This window comes from Drosophila obscura, unplaced genomic scaffold (assembly GCF_018151105.1).
Source record: "Drosophila obscura isolate BZ-5 IFL unplaced genomic scaffold, ASM1815110v1 contig_194, whole genome shotgun sequence".
Taxonomy (NCBI): domain Eukaryota; kingdom Metazoa; phylum Arthropoda; class Insecta; order Diptera; family Drosophilidae; genus Drosophila; species Drosophila obscura.
Genome location: NW_024542783.1, coordinates 258455 through 275913, shown reverse-complemented (window position 1 = coordinate 275913; position 17459 = coordinate 258455). Strand labels below are relative to the sequence as shown.

General features: G+C 42.4%; 2 protein-coding genes across 4 annotated transcripts in view; one reads left to right on the top strand and one right to left on the bottom strand.

The window, feature by feature from the left end:
• Positions 1-5617, bottom strand: part of LOC111076627 (E3 ubiquitin-protein ligase hyd) — a 42502-nt gene extending 36885 nt beyond the window's left edge. For 2 of the 3 annotated variants that reach the window (XM_022370489.2, XM_022370490.2), the window contains exons 1-6: positions 4445-4560; positions 3598-3795; positions 3259-3538; positions 2985-3202; positions 1621-1856; positions 1368-1558 (exon numbers count right to left, since the gene is read on the bottom strand). In XM_022370489.2, the coding sequence (XP_022226181.2) occupies positions 1368-1558; positions 1621-1856; positions 2985-3202; positions 3259-3538; positions 3598-3795; positions 4445-4545 (1224 nt within the window). In that variant the 5' untranslated portion in view covers positions 4546-4560. Of the gene's footprint in view, positions 1-1367; positions 1559-1620; positions 1857-2984; positions 3203-3258; positions 3539-3597; positions 3796-4444; positions 4561-5465 lie in introns of those variants that run through there. The other variant, XM_022370491.2, reaches the window with a different exon arrangement.
• A 6308-nt stretch (positions 5618-11925) lies between these two features.
• LOC121404362 lies at positions 11926-12895 on the top strand. Its single transcript, XM_041593697.1, has 3 exons — positions 11926-12054; positions 12141-12462; positions 12540-12895. The coding sequence occupies exons 1-3, from the start codon at positions 11926-11928 to the stop codon at positions 12893-12895; spliced, it is 807 nt and encodes a 268-aa protein (XP_041449631.1).
• The last annotated feature ends 4564 nt before the right edge of the window (positions 12896-17459 follow it).

Sequence of the window (17459 nt, the reverse complement as noted above, 5' to 3'; positions counted from 1 at the left end):
GACATTACATGGTACATGGGTACATTACAGTACATGGGTGCACGACTTCAGTTTGGAAAAACGCATGTGGAATGGCCTGTGTCACAGTGACAAAAATACTTTTGACTAAAGATAGTAAAGTTGTATTATATGGTAAGATAAACTCACAAGATTATGTTTGGCATTCACAGAAATCCGATTACCACCTAAAATCATGAAAATTATAGCATTAGGCATGCTAGGCTGAGCCTTATGGGGCCCAGCTCATATGAGCTAGTACTTTCTAGCCTGGCGTTTGAGTATAGTGTGGTTTTGAGCGAAACTGTGTATGTAGGTATACTTTAGAATACATTACATTCATATTACAGTTGAAAAATTCATGTTAACAGGATCTTTTAACAGGATAATGACTTAAAATGCCCAGAAAAGCTCGCTAGGAATTTATTTTTATCGGAAAAGATCGACGTTTTGCCATGGCCAACTGTCCAACTGGATATAAATCTCATCGAAATCTTATGCTGGAATACCAAATACATTGTTGCAACTGCAAATCCGTGAACCAGAGCCAAGTTTTAGCAAGTGGTTCATGGATTATTGGCTCAAATCCTATTGAAGCGTTGGCAAGAGATTAATGACCCATGTTCGGCCGGTGCAAGTTCGCAATGAAAACCAAATTAATAAAAAACTAAATATTAAAGCTCAAGAAACATGAAGAACATGAAATATATGTTTTTATTTGAGTTTCGTTGTTTTTTTTAATTTTCTAAAAAAACACTACTATTTCATTGAACAGAATATTTTATGGGTATTCGGCTTATGTCATGTAAAACAAGAAGATGGAACTGAAATGTGTGGATATTTCTTCGGTTTTCTTATGCTAACAGTCCAGTCTATTTAAAAAGGCATCATTTGTTCAATTTGGATAACTGGAAGTGTCTCAAAAAGAGTTTTGAAAGTGATGAGGTGCGGCACTACTATTTCATTGAACACAACTGTATATACTTTATGGGATCGGAATCGTTTCCTTTTCTGCGTTGCACACATTCACTTTTACCACAAATACAATATATCCCTTAACTTATCGAGTACGGGTATAAAAAAAGCTTTCAAGCTAATAAGGAGCTATAAAGTTTTTTTTAAAGGAGTTGCTTGTTTTTTCACATAATATAAGTATTTTAAATCTTGGTGTAACGGACTTTGCAATGAACTTTTGAACTTTGCCACTACCAGTCATTGCCGAACTACAAGGATACTTTATATGCGGTTCGCCGAAGCTAGCTTTAATCATTATTTTATATCATATCATATTTATCTATCTGTTTTTTTTTAAATGTAATGTGGCGACCAATCGAATTTATAATAGTAATATCTAGGTTTGATTCACTTACATCTGACTTATAAGGCTCCGAGTCGGACCAACGCCATTGGTATAAATCTCCATTATCAGACAGTGCAATAAATTCCGAGAATAAAGCTCCGATTGTCTTAAATCGAACCGAAGTTTTATCAGGCCATGGTTGTAGTTCCTCGGATATCCATATTGGAGACAGCATTGATGAAGGTTCTTTTTTTTTAGAATCTAACATAAAAGGGTTTGTAAAAAAAAATTAAGTATTAATCTAATTATCTTGTTCAAATTACCTGCATCCTTTTCCCATGTATAATCGTCTTTACTTATCCAGCGGCGCGGCCCGTAATACTGACGATCCCGCCAACGACTGAAGGCTTCGCGATCAGCATTAACAGATATTTGAGCTGATAGACCACTGTTTCCAGATATAGAACCGCCTGATGTCGTTGAACGGTTTGATTGATTACTCTCTGCATTATTTGTGTTGGAATTATTGCGCTCACTACGTATACGGTCGAACAGTAAACTGAAAATGAAATATATTTTGTAAAATGGTATCTTAACGTTTAGCTGACATAGTTAGATAGCAAACTTTCGATTTTTCTGTAAGGTACATGTATTTTATATAACAGGAATAGTTGCTGATTTGGTTCTCTTCGGTATTATTTTATGGATTGATTCTGAACACGCAAAATACTTTGTTGATCTGCGTACTAGGTATTAGAGAATACCCCTATACTAATCAACAGTACCTTATTGTGTTTGTTTTAATAGCAGTTTCTACAGTTTTGTAACGTTCATACAAGTTTTTTATTTTTTTTTTGGGTAGTGACACACGCTTAGGAAAGGAACGTGCCCTGGGGTATTTTTTCATGGCCAGCTGTTGGAGCAGCGGAAGGAACATAAGTACGTGGGAAACACGCTGGACACCCGCTTGACCTTTGCCAGCCACACAAGGATGGTCAGAAGCGCCTTGGGAAGCAAGGCTAGAAAACTACTGGCTTCTTAAGCCTAACAACAAGCTCAGCCTGGCCACCAAGATCTTAATATATAAGGTAATCCTGGCGCCTGCATGGAGGTATGACATCCAGGTCTATGGTATCGCACCGAAAACGAACCTTGACAGGATCAGGGTGGATCAGAACAAGACCCCCCCAAAAGATCTGTGGAGCTGAATGGTATGTCCGTAATACAGACGTCGGCAAAGACCTTGGAGTTCGGTGAAATTTTTAACGAGCAAGCTAGAGCAAGATACCTGACCAAACTAAGGAGCCACCCGAAAGTTTTCGCTAGAAGATTGGTAAGGAGCACAACCAAGCGAAAGTTAAACCGCATCCATCCGTCCGACTTGGCCACAAGGAACATATAAATTGCTGTTGCACAATCTCCGTTTTCGTCCGTTGGTCCCGCATTTAACTTAAAATGGTAGATAGTTGCTTGTACTTTATTGTCTGTAATAATTATTATCGATTATAATCGATCAGTAATAAAAGCCTGGACATGGTTTGTCCGTCTGTATGAAAGGGGTTATCTCGGAGATTTTTGTATATGTACTGAAGAGATTTATGCATTTCATTTACAAACGGTATACCCGAAAATTCTTTTATAAGATGTATTACAGTCAGAATTTTCGAATAATTTTGTTGAAACTTACTTTCGAATGCTTGAATAGTTGCTGAATATTTCTTCTGAAAATAGTCCATCTGAAGGATCGATGATAACGCTGCTATTATCTGCACTAAACCCATTGTCCAACAGTGATATAAGATCTTCAGGCACATAATTGTCCGCACCTTCCTCCGTATCTTCAGCTTCTTCATCATCGCGCGAAAGTAAATTGTTCACAGCTAAATTTACATCTAAATTGGTGCGCTTTTAAAGGAATTTATTATTGTTTTTGAATTAGGTTGTGCAAATTAAACGCTTACCTGTAATTCTCTTATTATGAGATTTCTGCTCTTGCCTTGTAGAACTACTTCTGCTTGCGAAATAAGTTCCTCTGGGACATAAGTAGCTGGTACAGTTACCAAAGGACGATTAGATGTGCTGCCTCCTATAATTACGCCTGTGCTTCTCGATCCGGATCCCTGGCCACTTGAGCTTGACCGGCCTGTTGCACGCAAAAGGCGTGCCCTAGAACGGGCCATGGGACGCGAAGATGAGGGAGCCTTTGAAGCATTGGTGTTTACACCGCTACCAGTTGTGGGACTTATAATAAAACAGAATAAACATTAAAGTGAACACAAATAATTGAATTCTTAACATACCATTTAGTATCAGATTTTGTCAAATCAAGTTTCTCAGAGTTGATAGAAAATGATACTCGAAATGCTTTACCATCCTCAAGAAGCACACCAATATGGGTGGGTCCAATAACGACTTCTCTTACTGGAATTTTTAATTGCTCAAATATACGATGAGTGCCATACCCAAATCGATTCACTTTTTCCGAAACTTCCCGTACTCTACAATACAAATTTTAAAGGTTAATAAATAAAGAAATACATAAACTGAATACATTGTAACACTATCATAGAATTTGTGTTGGGTTCTAAGAATAACGGGCAGGACATAGCAAAACCAAGAATTCAAGACCGGATAGTTGATTGCTTGTTCTGAAAACTTCTGCATGCTGCACCGTCCTCTGCAACAGAGGGCTCCAGATAAACACTCAGCCTAGAACACTGTCAAAGCAGTAATGATCACAAGTAGTGTTTGGTAAGTAGTGCTCAGCGAGCAATCCCAGTTGCTTACTGGTCACTGACTCACTCTTCTCAGTTTGCTCACTTGTTCAAGGTTTTCCTGTGTTTACTTGTGGCTCAATCATGGCACAATCTGCAGCTTCGTTTTGTTTTCTTTTTCTACTATTATGTATTATTATTGGATTTTCGATAACGCACAAATAATAATAATAATAATAATACATATTGGAAAAAAAAATATATATACAAATACATATGTATGTATATTGAATGTACTAAGAAACTAAACTGGGAAAAATAATGATGGGTGAAGAATTAACAATTGAGCAGGGAAAAACTGAGTGAACAGAAGAGTAGGGAGCATGTTCAGTTCGCTCACCGAAGTGATCAACTTAATTTTGGTTAACCATACCGTGACCGATTAACGCAGATCGGTGCACTGGCGTGGTCTTTGCAGTCTGCCAATCGCGGGTTAGTGCCTCCATGTAAGGTTACTCCTAAAGGGAATGACATAGCTTAATCTATGTCAATAACATTAGGCACCTAGTCTTCGCCAAAGAATAGACAGACGGAAATATTGCTGACGTAGGAACGATCAGTCAAACAACAATTTATGCACAGTAAAGTAAGAACATATTTTAAACCTGCTCTAATGAATTTTTTTTTCGAATTGTGTATATATATTTTTTAAATAAACGTTTCCTGAGATGTTATTTAATTTAAAATCCTTGGCAGGCTTATGCCACATAATGTTTAATGTTTTTTTTTTAGCAAGTAGCTAACATTTATTGCTTTGAAACGGAGATATCTGGAGCATGAATATCATTAGAATAACTTTCTGCATTACAGATAAGAAAGCAGTAGAATGTAAATCAAATTTTTTTGGCTTGCAATGAATACTTATGTGAGCCAATGTATGTACATATTTACGAGTATGTATGGTTCAAATTTAAACAGTTCTAATACTTTCTTATATACTTAAAAATAGGTGTGCGTCTAAGCACGTACATATGATCGCAAGACAACTTATTTATATGCGTGTTAATATAGAACTTAACATAAAAGTACTTTTCAAATATGTATATTATAGTATAAATGATGTTTTAAATGATGAATTCGAAGAAAATTCATTAGAGCAGGTTTCAAATATGTTCCTACTTTACTGTGCACATTCTGGCAAATATTTATACGTATGTACATACACACACAAAGATGAGTACATATTTTTATCAATATTAAACTGCCTTAGATATATTTTCTATCCTAATCTAAGGATATATGTAAATTGAGTATAAATGTATTTATATTTCATATTCAACAAAAAAACATGCAGCTAGTCGTGAAACATGCATGCACATTTGAATATATATATTTTCTTGACTATGTTTTATATTCACATGTGCGTTTGAGTGCAGCTACACTATTATATTTACCTTTCAATAAATTGATCATCATTGCCTGGAAGAGGTTGCAAAACAAATTGCATGGAAACCATTTTTATTTTTTAATATAAATAAAAAGAATGTATGTTCTTAATTTTCATTTCACACAAAAATTCGCAGATTTTTCACAAGCTATTGGACTAATGTAGTAACTTTCATCGATATATTGATTAGCGATATAAACGGCAGTCGAAGTATGGTACAAGCAGATAAGTGACAGCATAGTCCATTTGAAACAGTGGAATATGGAGTATAGAAAAAATATATGCAATTCACACTGACTCGTGTCTGCTTTCAATATATGGCCATATCTCTGAAGGCGAACAAGACAGTCGGACGCATGGCAAATAAGACACTTTTTCCAAAATGGTTTTACCTCAATGACACACCTTCACTAGCTCTACAACTAGTGCTACTGTCGATTTTGGGCAACTATTCGTATCCGAGATTTTGGCAATAAAACAAAGCCATTCGCACGGTACATATATGAAAGTCGCTTTCACGGCGATTAATTCAAACTCAGATTCCAGCGAAAGTTGAGACTATATATTGATACTAATGATGTCTCTTAAAAATGGCTATAATTTTACGCAAATATGAATCGTGGTATTTTTTAAATTTAATTAAAACCATATTCACACTAGACTAGATTAATAACAGATATAAATATTCCGTTAGCAAAGATTAAACCAATTTTCTCATATTTTTATATGTATGTGTCGTTACACCATAGAATAATAGTCAATAAGTAGAAAGCAATGAAGTTATGTATGAAATGTAATGTAGTTCGTAAGGTTACGGTATGAAGTCCCGCCACTGTAAATCCAAGCAACATGTAACTACACGCCCGCAGCATAGCCGACAAGCGATGCGTGGGAATAAAGCACTCGTAAATTGAACTTCGTTTCGCACGGTTTATTTTTTGATCGCCCTTTATCGCCTCCCACAGCTCTGGTCTGTACTGCTAATTCCCGCGTCTCAAGCCTAAGCAAAGGCATCAAACAAACAAACAAAAATAGTTTCGAATTTTCTACATGGCGCCCGAACAAGGACCTTGGGATTAGTTTTGTTTTTAAATTAATCGTTGTTCGACCAGAACGCTGTTCGCGAGTTAAAGCCGCGAAAAAACCGCCGAGCCAACAATCGACAATCCAGAAGGAAGATCACGGAATCCACGGAAGACCACATTGGAGACCGCCATCCACACCTACAACCGAAGCAGAACATGGACATTGAGTTGCCAACGCCCAGGGAAGTGGATTCATCCGACGACCAGGTAACAATGCCAAAGCAATAGCGGCTAAAATAATAGCGTTTAATACCTATTGGCTTGGCATTGAATAGTATTGTACATACATTCACCTACCGTTTAACTATTCGTGATAGCTGGGTAGTTCGGGAAGAGTATTAGAAGGCGCCAACGACATAGTTTACCGCTCATTTCGCATTTGGTAGCATTATTTCGCATTTCGTTTCGTTCGCTGAGAAAACATTGACCCTTGCAGCGGTAAACTAATTTTCGCGCTCTTTAATGTACAGCATACGGTTCTCTTAAGTTTACGTTCATGCAGTACCCTCGTCGTAACTTTGCTCCCGCAGCTTCGTGGTTATCCAACTCTCCAACTGGTGTCGCCCAGCTTGTCGTTTGTGACGAGAGCTGATCATCCGCTCTTATATTGTGCCAATCAATTGAAACATCGTTCGCCACTTCCTTTTTGGGTCGAACGCTGTTCTAATTTAGGTATTTGTGTGCGCTTTGACATCTAATTTTCTAGCTGGTGTCGCCGAGCTTGTCGTATGCGCCAGAGAGCTGATCATCCGCTCTTATATTGCGCCACTCAATTAAACATCGTTCGCCACTTAGTTTTCGGGTCGAACGCTGTTCTAATTTGGGAGTCGAATGCGTTGCGCGCATTAGAATTGCGTTTGCTTGTTGGTTCGAACTTGGTTCGAGCTCAGTGTGTCGAGCCAAACTTTGTGTTGGTTGCGAACGCTTAGCTTAGCGTTGCGCGCATTGGAACTCCAGACGTCCGTTTCGTAGGGGATCGAACGTGGGTCGAGTTTGGTTCGCCGTGACAGAGCTCGGTTGCGAACCTAATACGTTTATACGTGGGTACTTGAATACTTTTGCCGTACTGTCAAACATTGTTCTCATTGAACGCAGTGCATTTCCTCAGGTTATCGTCGCCTTCGCTTAGCAAGTTTGAAGTTTAGAAGTTAGGAACAGCCAACGTTGGTAATTTAATCAACATGTCTAAAGATCATGATGAAGAGAAGGCAACTGGGAGCGGAATGTGTGGAAGCACGAAGCTCACAAAATTGTATGTGAGGTTGAAGGAGATAAGCGAAGATATAAATCGAATGAGGATAGCATTTGAGGAGGGTTCAATTTCGCTGGATCCATTACAAATCCAATGTCGTTTGGAAATATAGAACTCCTATATTGAAAAAGCAATGGCAGTCCGAGATCGATGTACTAGACCCAGATAATTCAGAAAGGGGGGCGTTGGAAGAAACGTGTGTGATCACAAAGGCTCTGTACATGTCGGCAGCGACCAACAGATCCCCTCAACCATACATGAATTCAGCACCCACACACCACCACTCCAATTTGCCAAAATTGAAGTTGCCGAAGTTCAGCGGCAAGCATGCGGATTACAAACAGTTTATTAGTCTGTTTGAAAGTTTGGTAGATTCCGACCCGTTGTTGTCCAATATAGAGAAGTTCAACCATCTCATATCGTGCTTGTCCGATGAAGCCTTGGGAACCGTTAAGGCGTTCCAAATGTCAGATGCCAACTATCCAAAGGCATTAGAAAGTTTGAAGAGGGTGTACGACAACAAGTGCTTAATATTCTTTGAGACACTTGCCCAGTTGTTTGACATTCCTGCCGTAACCAAGCCGTCAGCGTCTGCATTGCGATCAACTATAGATATAGTGTCAGCCATTCTGGAGTCGCTTTTATCGTTAGGAGACGAGCGAGAGGTTGCTAACGCCATGATAATACATCTGGTGTTATCCAAGGTGGACCCATACACAAAAACAAAGTATGAGGAGCAGCTGAACTACGATGAGCTCCCTTGCTGGTCGGATTGTGCAAAAATGTTGAACCGCCGGTACCAACACCTTTCAGCAGAGGAGTCATCCAAAGCGAGAGGCAAACCAAAGTTTGACATGCCGTCGACCAGCAAGAAAACCAGCAGATCGTCATTTTCTTGCGCGAGGGCCGAAAAGTCGATCGACCCCAAGTGTGTATATTGCGGCGCCAACCATTCGATCGGAAACTGCCAGGGTTTTGGGGCAATACCCGTCTTGGAGCGTTTCGAGTTCGCAAAAGGCAAGCAATTATGCATTAATTGCCTCCAATCTGGACATAGGGTATCTCAGTGCACATCCTCTAAGTGCAGAGTTTGTTCACAGAGGCATCACACCCTCTTGCATAGATACGCAGCTCAGAGCGCAGATTCAGAAAGTCAGGCAATAGGAGTACAAGCATCGTCCCATCCTGCGCAGGTGAAGCAGGCATCCAGTGAGCCCGAGCATGTCATCCTTGCCACAGCAGTGGTAAGAGTTCGGGACAGATTTGGCCAAGTTCACTTAGCAAGAGTGTTGTTGGATTCGGGTTCACAGGTCAATTTCATGACAGAAAGTCTAGCGCAATCGCTAAGGTTGGCAAGGGTCAACCGTTGCCTGACAGTGACATCTGTAGGCAAGTCAAGCTCGACGACAATATACTCCAGGTTAAATAACCATTGTTTCGTAGCAGATTTCTGGGTTCTTAGCAGCATTACCAATCAGCAGCCTGACAGGAGTCTGCCCATTAAGCAGTGGAAAATTCCTGCGAATGTGGAGTTGGCAGATCCAGCATTCCATCGACCTCAAAGGGTAGATATGCTGATTGGAGCAGACTCGTTCTTCGATCTGTTGTGCACAGGCCAAATAAAACTGGGTGAAGGGGCACCATTGTTGCAAAAGACCCTTTTAGGTTGGGTAGCTTCAGGTCGGTGTAGCAAGCTTCTGACTGGAGAAGCCGCTTGCTGCGTCGCAACCTACTCACCGGAAGAAGACTCTCTGTCTCAAATGGTCGAAAGACTGTGGGAGATAGATGCAACGCCAGAAGAAAAACATGCTCAAACAAATTCGGCAGAGCAGCTGGCATGCGAAGAGTTTTTCAAAGCCAATGTCTGCAATCTACCGACCGGAAGGTTTCAAATACCGTTGCCTTTTAAGACAGACCCAGTATCGTTGGGGTCGTCGTTCGAGGTCGCAAAACGTCGTTTCTTATCGTTAGAGCGACGAACGTTAAGAGAGAGTGAGCTGAGAGACATGTATCTCAGTTTCATGAAAGAATATATCGAGCTCGGCCATATGTCTCCGACAGACAACGCGATTCCGCCAGGACCACATTATTTTATACCACACCAGTGCGTCCTGAGGCCTGATAGCAGTTCCACCAAGCTTCGAGTCGTTTTTGACGCGTCGAGCAAGACCACAACTGGGTGGTCATTAAACGATTTACTTATGGTGGGACCTACTATTCAGAGGGAATTATTTTTATCACTCGTTCGATTTCGGGTGAATCGGTATGCTTTAACGGCAGACGTTTCGAAAATGTATAGTCAAGTGGATGTGGCCGTAAAAGACCGGAATTTCCAACTCATCGTGTGGCGAGAACATCCCACCGATCAATTGAAAATTTTTCGGTTGAACACAGTTACCTATGGTACTTCCGCAGCACCTTTCCTTGCCATTCATTGTTTGCACGAGCTCGGTGTACGCCACAGAGACACCCACAAGAAGGGTTCTGAGGTGATCTGCAGTGATTTTTATGTAGACGACATGCTGACAGGAGCCGATGACGTAGACACGCTGAAGTCGATTTGCGATCAGGTGTCTGAGATTCTTGGCTCCGGAGGGTTTCAGCTTTCGAAATGGTTTTCGAACCATCCAGAACTAATGGATGGAAACAATGAGGAGAAATCCCTATCATTCAATGATGCCGATTCGACCAAAACATTGGGGATGAGGTGGAGTCCAAGAACAGATACGTTCCGGTATCACTTGGAAGATAGCTTCACAAACTTGAATCCGACTAAGCGCACCATTCTGTCAATTAGTGCTCGACTGTTTAATCCGCTTGGGCTACTTAGTCCAATCAGCATAACAGCGAAAATTTTCCTCCAGAAGCTGTGGCATCTTCAGCTGGATTGGGATGAAGCCATCCCAATGTCACTGCATACAAGCTGGGAGAGGCTAAAGCTAAACTTGTGTGGTCTTGACAAAATAGCCGTGCCTCGGTACGTTATGGCTAGTGGGTGCTCGTCGATTCAAGTGCATGTCTTCGCGGACGCGTCTAGTCAAGCGTATGGGTGCTGCATTTATGTGCGAGCGCTTTTCGAAGGTCAAACGTACGTTCGATTGATCGCTGGGAAAGCAAGAGTAGCTCCCCTAAAAACAAAGACCATCCCGAGGCTCGAATTGTGCACCGCAGCGTTATTGGCGCAATTTTGGGCCTACGTAAAGCAAGTTTTGGAAAAGTGTCGAATCGAGAGCGTATTTTTCTGGACGGATTCAGAAATAACGCTACATTGGATTAAAACCCAACCGTCGTCACTTGCAGTATTTGTCTCAAATAGAGTAGCCATGATTCAGGAGCTATGTCAGGGCATTACGTGGCGTCATGTCCCATCGCTGTCGAATCCAGCGGACTTGGCGTCTCGCGGATGCGAAGTGCCTGAGCTCCTGGAGTCCATATGGCTAGAAGGCTGAAATTTATATGTGAGCCTGAGCACTGTTGGCCAGAGAACCCGCATTTTAACATCCCAGATGATGTGAAGAACTCCGAGGCGAAACGGTCCGCCCAGGTTCTAATTGGCGTTGCGAACTCGTTTTCAAATGAAATATTTTCTCGTTTTTCGTCGTACCCCAAATTAGTTCGAGTTTTTGCGTATGTATACCGATTTGCTAATATCGGCAAGAACAAGGAACGTTACAGGGAGGAGGAGGAGTGCAAAGGAGTTGCAGCAATCGTCTCTAAAATTGATGGAGCTGGTTCAGCGCGTCGGTTCAGCGCGAAGCGTCTTCTCTGAAGAGTTTAAGAAGCTGAAGAAAGGGCATACGCTGCAACCGAGCCTGCAGATGATGGCCCCTTTTATCCAAAAAAGATCAGAGGAGGGGCGATCGTTTACACTTATCAGGTTCGGAGGAAGGCTGTTGCATGCTCCAGTGCCAATAGAGGCTAAGTTTCCGGTTCTACTTCCCGCCAAGAGTCAATTCGTCGAACTCTATTTAAGGAACCTGCATTTTAAGAATTGTCACGCCAATGCAAAGACATTAGTAAGTTTGCTGAGACAAGAGATTTGGCTAGTAAATGCACGTCGAGAATGCACTCGCATAGTGAGGAGATGCATCCACTGTTTTCGATACAAACCTAAATTGATGGGTCAGATTATGGGGAATCTTCCAGCAGACAGGTTTAGGGAAGGTCGTCCGTTCCTGATTTGCGGGGTAGACTTTTGTGGTCCCATCAACGTCTCGCTTCGGATTCGAGGTCGTCAGCCGCTCAAAATGTACGTAGCGGTATTTGTGTGTTTCGCTTCGAAGGCCGTCCATTTAGAGCTTGTCCCAGACCTGTCGACTAATTGTTTTCTTTTATCTCTAAAAAGCTTCATCGCAAGACGTGGCGTTCCGCTGAGGATGTATTCCGACAATGGGACAAATTTCGTTGGAGCCCGGAACGAGCTGCAGAGGCTTCAGGAAGCGTTCGAGGAGCAGCAGTCCAGCCTGAGGACGTTCGCGGCGGAGCAAGGGATGGAGTGGAAGTTCATCCCCCGCGAGCACCGCACTTCGGCGGTTTATGGGAGGCGGCCGTCAAGTCGGCAAAGCTGCTGATCGTGCGGCAGGTCGCGGACGCCGCGCTCACCGAGAGCGAGGTGAGGACCGTGTTGGCCGAGGCCATCATGAATTCCAGGCCGCTCACTCCAGCCAGTACGGATCCAAACGACGGAGAGGTGCTTACGCCAGGCCACTTTTGATCGGCCAGCCCCTTCATTCGCTGCCGCAAGGGTGCGAGCCAGACGGACGGAGCAGCGGTACCACCTATACCAAGAGGTGGCAACTACTCTCCGAGCTCAAGCGACGGTTCTGGCAGGCTTGGTCGAAGGACTACGTCCACAACCTGCAGGGACGCAGCAAATGGCAAACCCCAGAGGCCAACATCGAGGTCGGCGCCATGGTGGTGGTCCACAACGACCATACGCCGCCGCAGCAGTGGATCACCGGCAGTCCAATGGATGCCAATTACTCTATAGTCCGGTATTCAGATCAGAAAAAAGATTTATTGCAACACGTGCCATACATTTTGCTAGCGGCCGAGTGTGACCAGAGGTATGCAGTACATGCCATACTGTTACACTTGTGACGGCACTTCAGCCGGGGTATGCTCGCCGAGCCGTGGTTCACGGAAATTTTTTTGATCTCTGGATGTGGTGGCTGAAGGAAATTGCCTCCTGGTTGAAGAATAAGGCAACACGAGTAAGGTGGTAAAAGTAGGTTTTTATATATAGTAGTCTTATTATACAGATCTTGGGGTACGGTATCGGTGGAAAAGGCGCTCCGGGAGACCTGAGGGGTGCGGAGGGTAATGCATTCCGGAAGAGATTAATATTGCGGAGGATAATGCGCTCAGGAGAGGATGGGGAAACGATGTAATGCCGAAAATAGGGTGATCAGGAAGGCAGATCTTGACCCTAGGCGAGTGCAGATGGACATCCTTGATTTCTTGTATTGCCAAAGTCAGCTGTTGTGCCTCTTCTTTGTTCTCTTCTTTGTGCTGACAGTGTGCCCGTTTCTGGTTGCGGCAGGGTCACACTGTCCGATCATCTCTTAGTGTGCCCGTTTGTATTAGATTCAGGGTCACACTGGGTGTGGCGTGCTGTTGGGAGTATATTTGTGGCGCTGGGCATCAGACAATGATCCAACAGTTGTCTTGTTTTTTTTACATTGTGAAAATCTATGGCAAGGACCTCTTGTCTTGTTTTGTAAAGCCCAGTACTCTAAATACTCTACGGTTACACTGTTTTTGGCTTTTTTTATAAAAAAATCTGTTAAAATTGAAAAATGTTGTATGAAAGCTACTGCTCCGAACAGCTGCATAAGCTCTTTGGGCTAATCAGCGCTCTAACGCTCTCTCACTAATTTTAGAATGTCAGCTATAAATCTGACTCAGACACTTTGTATCTGCAGCTTAACGCCTGGAATATATTAAGCTGTCAACTTCAAATTTCAGAAATTTTTTGCAATATTTTTTTTTTTTTTTTTTTTTTCTCGAAATTTTGACTTTAAAAACTTACCGTTTATCCATAGATTTTAATGAACAATACCTTAAGCGACGCCTAATGAATGCGTCTATCTAGAACTAAAAATTATAGGGAACCTATTTCAGGCTGGGGTAAGCTCAGTCTGTCCAGGGTTGGCTACAAGAAATTGGTAGTTGTCGTTGGGACTTTAGGCGAGGGACGAGACCAAGCGAGGCAATGCCGTAACCGCGCTGTGCTTGGCGTAAGTCACCAATGTCTGCCCGGTGTCCCAGGATGTATCGCGGTGGGTTGGTACCTTGGGCGGTGGCTGATCCCACTACCTGGAGCGTGCGCTTGGGGAAAAGGGACAGGCGTGGCTTGGAATCTGGGTAGGCGGGCCAGCGCGTCGTCGCAAAGCCACCGAAGGTTTGAGAGGATCATGGAGAGGCGATGCAGAGCATTGTGTTGTCGCAAAGGCTCAAGAAGATCAGGAAGAGGCGGGGCAGAGCAGTGCGTTGTCGCAAACGCTCGGTGGGATCAAGAGCAAGTGAGGCTGAGCAGTGCGTTGTCGCAAAGGTTCATTGAGGTTAAGGAGAAAGTGAGGCTGAGCAGTGCGTTGTCGCAAAAGCTCATTGAGGTTAAGGAGAAGGCGAGGCAGAGCAGTGCGTTATCGCAAAGGGTCAAGAAGATCAGGAAGAAAAGAACGTTAGTAGTTAATTTGAATAAAATGACTCGAAAGGTGTGGGCTTTGAGTATAAAATTATGTGTTTATTCAAGTAATATTCGATAATAAGGTCCCTGGCTACACCTTGTGGATGTTGCTTACAACTTACGTGTGACCAATATACGGGAAATTAACCGTGCTGAGTTGGATATGCGCGTAGCCATGGGCACGTTCTGCCTTCGCAGCGTGTTCGTGTGCCTGTTGTTGCAGTCCGGTACGCGTGTTTGTTTTAATCGTGACTGTGTTCTCGTGGGTCGGACCGAGTTAAGTGTGGCAAGGTTATGTTGGCGTGTTGTACTCGTATCGGTGCGTAGCTAGGCGTTTTGTCACTGAGAGTTGTGCTTCAGCGTGGCTTGGAGGTTCGTCGCAAAGTGCCGGCTGCTTAAATCTCTGCCTGCCTCGAGCCCTGTTGTTTCCTCTTCTTTCTTTCCGATAAGTTCTCCTATCCTGTATCGATAGTGTTGGGGTTGCCACCTCGTGTTTGTGGGAAATGTCTTAACGCTTTTAGTGGCGGGTTTATTTACTTATAACTACTTATTAACTAGAACAAAAGATTAGGCTAGAATTTGGCCTTCAGTGGCGGGTATCGTTGTGGGTGTGGGCATACAAATGCATGATGATCAAAATAATGCTGAAAAGACTGCCTCCAGTGGCAGTTCCATGTCTAGTCCTCGGTCGCATGGTGTATGGTGAGGAAGGTGAGGTCTGTAAAGCCGTCTAGGTTGTTAATGTGTTTTTGTGTGTGTGTGTGATTTGGTATGCATACGGTACATAAACCGTTTACAAATTTGTCGTCGCAACTAGAACTTGAACCAGTTGGACTGCGGAGAGGGTTTCCTACGTCCAGCAAATGAGGGTCTGAAGACACGGCGACAGCCTCTGTTGATTGCAGTTGTAGAGAATGAGTGAACAGGCAGTGATGGTACTGTTTCTGATACTGATTTTATTCAACAAACTTAAATTCTATTTATAGGTAACAAAAGGTACAGAAAGTGCTGAGTCTAGTAAGAATATGGTAAAGGGAATTGGAATTAATATTGAATTAATTTGGATTTAATATGATATTGTGTTATTGGGCAATTGTGATAGTCAGCAATTGCACCAGTGTTTTTGACCTCTGAAGAGCGATCGCATCGTTGGCAGAAATTGCTGCAGAAGCGGTTATTGTTGACTCAGCTACAATGCTTTGTCATTTGTTATTATGTCTCTCGTTACATGGGTCGACGTGACTTATTCGATAAGTGTATATTATGTAATATTAATTAATGCATAAATATGTGACTGAACATACATAGGTCTCTACAATATGCATGCCAAAACTTATTTTTTTTTTCGACTTTTCCTAAGTTTTTAAAGTTAAAATTTCGGAAAAAATATACCGCAAAAATATAATGAAATTTCTTTTATCTGGACGTTGATATGCAATGACTGCACCATCAAGTGGCCCATGCGACACCAAGCCGAAGCCTGTTACGCGCGGAACCCAGGCAGAAACGCAGCCCTCCTCCCGCCCAACCGACCGAGGGGCGCTGCCGCATGACGCGCGACGCGTGTTACCGAACCGATCGCGAGCATGCTGGAAAGATAGGTGTTAGACTAAAATTCGAGGAAAATTAGAGCTAAACACAACTCAAAGAGCTAAGCATGCAAAGATAGCTAAAAAATATAACTAATTACGGGAAAGGTATGTTAGTATTAGTGATTATAGAAGAGGAAGGGAATTAGTAGTTGATATTATGTGGTAAAGGGAATTGAAGTCCGAGCAAAGTACCCTAAATGGTTCGTGCAAGGAATAATTCGATCTACAAAGCGGAAGGAAAAGAGGAATGAAGTTTCTAGTAGATCTAATAGGAATCGTAAAGTTTATGCGCCTCAACAAGTCAGGGCTATCTACATCACCCTTGATCAGGTTGTGCATAAAAATCACACCAAGCATTTTTCTACGACTAACTAAGGTTGGAAGGTTTATTAAAAGCAATCTACGAGGATAAGATGGCAGTCTCACACCTGCATCCCAGTTAAGGCCACGCAGATCAAAAAGTAAAAAGTTTTTCTGGACTGATTCTATACGGTCCTGGTGTACTTTGAACTGGGGGCACCATACACAAGAGCCGTATTCTAAAATCGGACGAACAAGCGAGATATAGAGAGTCTTCGTTATATAGGGGTCGTCAAATTCCTTTGACCACCTCTTTATAAACCCAAGCACACCCATGGCCTTATTTACCATGGTAGAAATGTGTTCAGAAAACTTCAACTTTGGGTCTAATTTAACACCAAGATCATCAACCAAGGTAATTCTCTCAAGAGAACCACCGCAGAGGCTATAAGGAGCCAATAGGGGGCTGGAGCGATGAAATGTCATTACTTTGCATTTCGAGGCATTTAGGTGTAACATATTTGCACAACACCATGATTGAAAGTTATTGAGATCGGATTGCAAGCGAGAGTGAAATGAAATGTCCTTATACTGGACACAAAGTTTAACATCATCCGCATACATGAGTACTCGAGAGTTTGTTAATACTGAAGGCAGATTATTAATAAAGAGTGTGAATAGTAGGGGGCCTAGATGGCTGCCCTGTGGTACTCCAGAAGTAACCTTAACAGGTGAAGAGAAGGAGTTTTTGAAGAGAAGGAGGTCTCTTTGAGACCTAGAACAAAGGTAGCTAGAAATCCATCTCAAAAGATTAGGCGGAAACCCTAAAAGGTCAAGTTTTTGTGCTAAAAGGGAATGGTTTACAGAATCAAATGCTTTACTAAAATCAGTGTAAATGACATCCGTCTGCAAGTTACCTTGAAAGCCTTTAATGATAAAAGAGGTAAACTCTAATAAATTTGTGGTTGTTGATCGTCGCCTTATAAATCCGTGCTGGGACGGAGATATAAGTGATTTGCAGAGATGTTGCAAGTGCGGAGTTAAAATTTTTTCAAACATTTTAGGAATAGCGGATAACTTAGAT

Coding starts and splice junctions, on each gene's coding strand:
- LOC121404362 (XM_041593697.1), top strand. CDS start 11,926: ATGGGGAATCTTCCAGCAGACAGGTTTAGGGAAGGTCGTCCGTTCCTG. Junction 12,055..12,140: donor CGCTCAAAATGTACGTAGCG/GTATTTGTGTGT, acceptor ATCTCTAAAAAG/CTTCATCGCAAGACGTGGCG. Junction 12,463..12,539: donor CAGGCCGCTCACTCCAGCCA/GTACGGATCCAA, acceptor CGCTGCCGCAAG/GGTGCGAGCCAGACGGACGG.